This window comes from Poromitra crassiceps (assembly GCF_964638095.1).
Source record: "Poromitra crassiceps genome assembly, chromosome: 2".
Taxonomy (NCBI): domain Eukaryota; kingdom Metazoa; phylum Chordata; class Actinopteri; order Beryciformes; family Melamphaidae; genus Poromitra; species Poromitra crassiceps.
In genome coordinates, this window is record NC_139624.1 from 6,526,534 (window position 1) to 6,532,533 (window position 6,000).

Below are 6,000 nucleotides of genomic sequence, written 5' to 3' on the forward strand. Positions count from 1 at the left end.
TAACAAACACTTTCCCCACAAGCTGGTGCATCGACTCCACAATACAGAACTAAACAGTGTTTCCCACAGGATTTTGAGAATTTGTGGTGGGGGACCGCAGACCCCCTAGGGGGGTGCGGGGGCATGCCCCCCAGCAAGATTTTTTTAAACATTTTAAAGTAAAATGCATGAATTTGGTGTACTTTGAGAAAGCTTAAGAGCAAAATTAAAAGGCTAGATCTATGAAGAACATGTCATCATTACTGTGCTGTGGGTTTACAATGACAAACTAAATTTCTCCCTATAGGTCAGGGATACTCAACTTGCTTTGCCACTTTCGTGAAATGATAGAAGGCGAGGGACCAGTTAATAAACAAACAATATACATTTTTCTGTAGCAGATTGTAGGTTTTTGGGGTGTCAGCCGGAGTTTAGGCTGACAGTGTTGTGCACACCGGATAGTTAGTTAGGTTAAGTTAGTTGGGTTAAGTACATACATAAGTGCCTGAGTAGCGAGCAGATGGCGGTATTTGACAATTTAGCAGCTAAATCATAGATTATTGAAAGATATTCCATATTCCAGACTGAAATGCTATAACAGAAGTATTGGCCAGAATGACATGAACATTTATTGGACACTTATTCAGCGGATATCTTGCATGTTGTGTTCAGGTGCACTGTAAAAAAAAAAAAAAAAAAAAAAAAAAAGGTCAACATCTTATTGTGGCGGTCCAAATATTATTGTGGCGGCCCGCCACAAATTCCTTTATGTATGGGAAACACTGCTAAAGTCACGGCCACTTCCAGTTTAGGCATACGAACAGATTTCATCTGCCATTAAATGCTTATAAAAATAGTTTTACTTGGTCAAAGCACTCGGTTTTGTTCTGAGTGAAATGTTCTATGGTCTCTTGTGATTCCAATAATACAGATTTTACTCATGTAACTTTGCCGTCTTACTGCCACATTTTCAATGTTTTCAAGGTGCTTCTTTGGTGCTGTGGCAGCAGTGAGGGGGAGCTGCTGAGCTGCTGAGGCAGCAGTGAGGGGGTGCTGCTGTGCTGCTGTGGCAGCAGTGAGGGGGTGCTGCTGTGCTGCTGTGGCAGCAGTGAGGGGGGTCTTTTGTAAAGAACAAAGAAAACATTTAAATAACAAAAGCACCACTTTTACCTGCTGTGTACTGCAGCAATACTGCAGAAAAGTGGCCAAACTAATTGAGTAACACCTGCAGCTGAATCACTTGGTTTGACCAAGTAAAAGTATTTTTATCAGCATTTGACAAAATGTCTATGGAAAAAGGAATGGAGGATGAAATCCCTTGGTTCATATCTATGGTTCATATACCTAAAGTGGGCTTGACTTTGGCTCTATTGAATCTGTCTCTTTCTTTCACTGCAGCAAACTTAGGTCTGTTCAGGGCTCTTAGTGTCGGGCAGTTCAAGTCTTTTCCATGATTTATTCATTTAGACCAGTACCTCAAAATGAATTGAACTTTTCAAGTGTTTTGTCTTAGATTAAGCTGTCTTCATAACTTCTGTGCAACATCCTGTGTGCTTTACACATTAACTGTCATTAAGTGTAATGCACCCTTTAGGACAGTAGAGGGCAGGGCATAATTTGTTATGTGAGGAAGTCAGTGTAATATGGTCAGGTGTCAACACATGCTGTATCAATTTAAATTACAGTAATTGTACTATTTTATCCTTCTATTTCTAAATGGGGACGTAGAGACAGGCAAAGTGTTTTGTTTTAAACTGTTTTTTTTTCTATTTTCAGTGATGGAGAGTAGTGAACTACATGTAATTAAACTAGTAGTTTAACTACATTTTGCAGCAACCTGCTGGTAGTTCAACTACATTCATATTTGCATCATGATTTAAGTAGTTAAAGTACATTTCTTGGGCTCAGCCCACAGTAGACTAATGGAATCTGGGCTCAATGTGAGGTTGAGATTGTTTTTTGTTCATTTTTTATTTTTTTTCTCAGCTACATTCCATTGTTGGGCTGTTTATATGACTTTTCAATTTGTGGCTCCTTGTGAGGGCCTCTATTGCCTCACCTTTGTAGGCTGTATACTTGATTGTATATAGTTCTCCCTGTCAGGTTGGGATTGTGATTCCTCCTACTACCTCTAGTCTGTGGGCATTGTCAACATGCATTGCTTGATGCGGTGTATCACAGTGCCCTGCGTTTTATAACAGGTGATACATTTCTTACACATCGTTGTATTTTATATGAGAAGGTAGGCTGGTCCTCCCTGTCGGCTCGAAGGGAACAACACTGCCTTCTATTTATTTATAAAGCCTTGCTCGGGAAGCTTCCCTCTTATTTGTCTTCACTCATTAGTCTGAACAACACATGCTATCATACACGCTCTCAATCACTCATCAGTCTATCTGTACCCCGCGTAAGGACTGAGCTAGGAAAGACTGCATTCTCCTTTTATGCCCCTAACAAATGGAACTTACTCCAGAGCTTTTTAAAACTAGACCACTTAGTCCCCTTGGAGTCTTTTAGAGTGCTCATTGAGGGTACCCTATGCAACAGATGCTCTTGTTTTCTATGATGTTTTATATAATTGTATATTTCTTCTTTTTTTTATTTTGTTCTTTTATCTATTCTTGTTTGTATTCATGTAACTGCTGTACTGTATGTGTGCATATTGTAATCAGGGCTCCCTTGAAAATGAGAGCATGCTCTCAAGGGCATACCCTGTATAAATAAAGGTTAAATAAAAAAAAAAAAAATTGTTTTCAGCACTGCTCCCACTTGCAGTGCATTTACTGCATTCTGTGTCTCTCTCTTTTTTTGGGTACCCAATTTTTGTTTTTAAACTTTATTATGGACCTTCTTTACTTTATCCAAGTCAAGTCAAGTTTATTTATATAGCCCTAATTCACAAGCATGTCTCAGAGGGCTTCACAGAAAGTATGTCTAGCTAATTCTAGCTGACACAACAGTAACAAGAATATACAGAATAAAGATAACATTTGAACAATTGATAATATAGAAAATATAGGAATGAGGGGAGAGCAGAGGAGAGCGCAGGAGAAGGGAGAATAGCAGGGTGAATGTGAGAGAGTGATGGGGTGGGGAGGGTATAGGAGGTGGGGAAGGAGCAAGAGGAGAGAGCAGGAGAGGGGAAGGGAGGGGAGGTGTGGGGGAGAAGAGAGCAGGGGGAGGGAGGAGGTGGGGAGAGAATGAGCAATATAGACGGAGGAGAGGGGGGAGGTGGGGAGAAAATAGGAATGTGGAGGAGGAGAGAAGGAGAGATGGGGGTGCAGGGGAGGGAGAGCCAGCGTAGAGAAGCAGGGGGAGCGTGAGGGAGGGAGGAGGCGGGGAGACCTCCCCCCCCCCCCTCAGAGAGGACAGAGAGGAGGAGCGAACAGAGAAGGAGAGGTGGGAGGGTGCAGGGGAAGGAGTGCAGGGGGAGAGGAGGAGAGAACAGAGAAGGAGAGGTGGGAGGGTGCAGGGGGAACGCGGGACGAGGAGGCGGGGGAGGGAACAGACCTCTCCGCCCCCTCCCCCCCCCCCCTCCCCCCCGAGAGGACAGAGAGGAGGAGAGAGCAGAGAAGGAGAGGTGGGGGGGTGCAGGGGAAGGAGTGCAGGGGGAATGTGAGAGAGGGGAGAGGACAGAGAGGAGGAGAGAACAGAGAAGGAGAGGTGGGAGGGTGCAGGGGAGGGAGAGCAGGGGGAACGTGGGAAGAGGCGGCGGGGGAGGGAAGAGCATGGAAAGAGAGGAGGCGGGGGGGGGGAGTGGGAAATGTGGGAGAGGGGGGAACAGGAGGGGGAAGAAGGGAAAGGAGCGGGGGAAAGAGAAAGAGAGGGGGGGGGGGGGGGGGAGATCAGACAACTGACTACTCTAAGCATTAACCAGAGCTAACTGGGACATAGTATCTAGCTAATCTACAGCCTAATCTGGCCTATCCTACTCTGCTCTAGTCTGATCTTTGCCTGAACACTATAACAGGTCAGCCTTACGCTTCATTCACACAGACAACCTACGCCTTGCCTTGCCTCAACCCACGCCTACGCCGAGCTGGGCGTGAACCTGTTACACGCTTTTGCGATCACACCGCACGCCTTTTGCACGCCGAACCTGGAGCCGAGTCACAAGCGCCTCTCCTCTCTCCCGACTGTATTTTTTCACGTGTTGTCCAGAATTGTCATGGGTAGCCTCTAGGTAAAATAAATCGGATATATTTAATGTTATATTGATGCTGGATATGTATAACCAGGTCTGACTATAGTCGGACATTTTAGAGAGGTGATCTTGCAAGAATATGTGCTGGCAGCCTGGCACAACAACATTGTCCATCTTGCTTCTTCGGTCGCTATTCTCTCTCATGAAGATTTGTTTGCCGACGGGGAGAAAGCCCCACGTGATAGCCACCCGTCAATCTCTCCGTCTCTCTGCTCAACATGTTGTAGTAACTCCATTTTATTTTGAAATTCAGTTGACTTTTCCATTCCCGACGGATATTGTGCGTTTTTCTTTCATGGCTTGACAGAAGAAGTCTGCCTGCACGCGCCTTGTCGGCTTCAAAATAGAACTCACGCCTATTCGATAAAATCGTCAAGGCATAGGCAAGGCGTGGGTACACGCAGGGTTCACGCTCAGGCGCCCGGTGTACACAGCCTCGTTGACTAAAACGGACGCCTATTAAAAAGCGTGGGTAAAGGCAAGGCATAGGCAAGGCTTGGGTCGTCGGTGTGAAACCAGCCTTAGGCTGTAGCTAATCTATCGCCTACCTAAACTGTTCTAAACCAACCGGCAGCCCTCGACCAGTGATGAAGAGCACCGATGCCCCCCGCCCCGCCCCCCCCACATAAGGCGTGGGAGAGAAGGCCGGGCCGGGACACAGCGGCGTCCCCACACCCCCAGTGAACGCAAGAAAACCTTTCCACCATATGGATTGCCTCAGTGACTTGGCTTGGCTGAGGAGGAACCTTGTGAGGTCGTTGTGCTACAGGGGCCCAGCAATGGTCGCCTGGGTAAACCCACCCCCAACGCGACCCGCTCCCAGACCCGCCCCCAGCTAGTGACTGGGAACTGAGAGAGCAGGCCACGTGGGGGGCGGGCCCACCCAGGCAGTGGACCCAGCAGTGGACCCCCATCCGGGGACTCCCCTCCGAGACAGGCCGAGAGATGCCGGGCTCCATCATGGAGCCCGGCATGTATTGATGCCTTATTGTTCACAATGATTGTTGATGCAGGTTCTCTGTGAGACACAGGTGTGTCTGGGAGGTCTACTCACTGAGTGATGTCACTATATATATATATATATATATATATATATATATATATATATATATATATATATATATATATATATATATGCATTGTTGTGTTGGGCCTGTACCCTGATGAAGGCTCTGCTGAGCTGAAACACGTAGGTCCCTGTTTGGACTTTGTTAGCCGTGCCACAATAAAGGCTTTTTCATTATTACTTCTGAAACAGTTGTTGCCTTGGAGTTTTTCCACGTTCTCCTGCTCTCCACTCCTTTTTTACCTGCAAGGATCCCACTTAAACTTTTGACTCAACTTATTACATTATTGGGGTCTATTATATTGAAAGGTATTACATCCTATCAGTAAAATATTATTACAATATCAGCCAGGACATTTTACTATATTATTGGTGAAGTTATTACATTATTAGGTTCATTACATTTTGGATCAAGTTAAGTGCAGATTTTACTACATCTTCCAGATATTATGATGTTATTGAGTGCTACAGTCCTCTTACTTTGTGTCTGGGGGTCCAGGTTCATTACTGAACTCTGGAGGTCTGCCTTTAGAGTGGTCACTGGGTGCTGGAGACTCTGCTCTCTGCCTGTGGTACTGACCTCTGCAAACACAAATGTTTGATACATATCATCATTGGTTCTTTACACACACACACGTATATATACGGTATATATATATATATATATATGTATATACAGTATATATGTAACCGAGTTGAATCAGCACGGATTCCTCGTGAGTCCCGAGTGGTAGCGAGTGGATTGGTTAAA

General features: G+C 45.4%; 1 protein-coding gene across 1 annotated transcript in view; it reads right to left on the reverse strand.

The window, feature by feature from the left end:
* The window catches only part of LOC310798176 (NLR family CARD domain-containing protein 3-like), a gene marked incomplete at both ends in the record, with an annotated part of 87,373 nt that overhangs the window by 74,399 nt on the left and 6,974 nt on the right, over positions 1-6,000 (reverse strand). Inside the window, one exon of the mRNA XM_083660650.1 lies at positions 5,730-5,831. Within this exon, the coding sequence (XP_083516776.1) occupies positions 5,730-5,831 (102 nt within the window). The remainder of the gene's footprint in view (positions 1-5,729; positions 5,832-6,000) is intronic.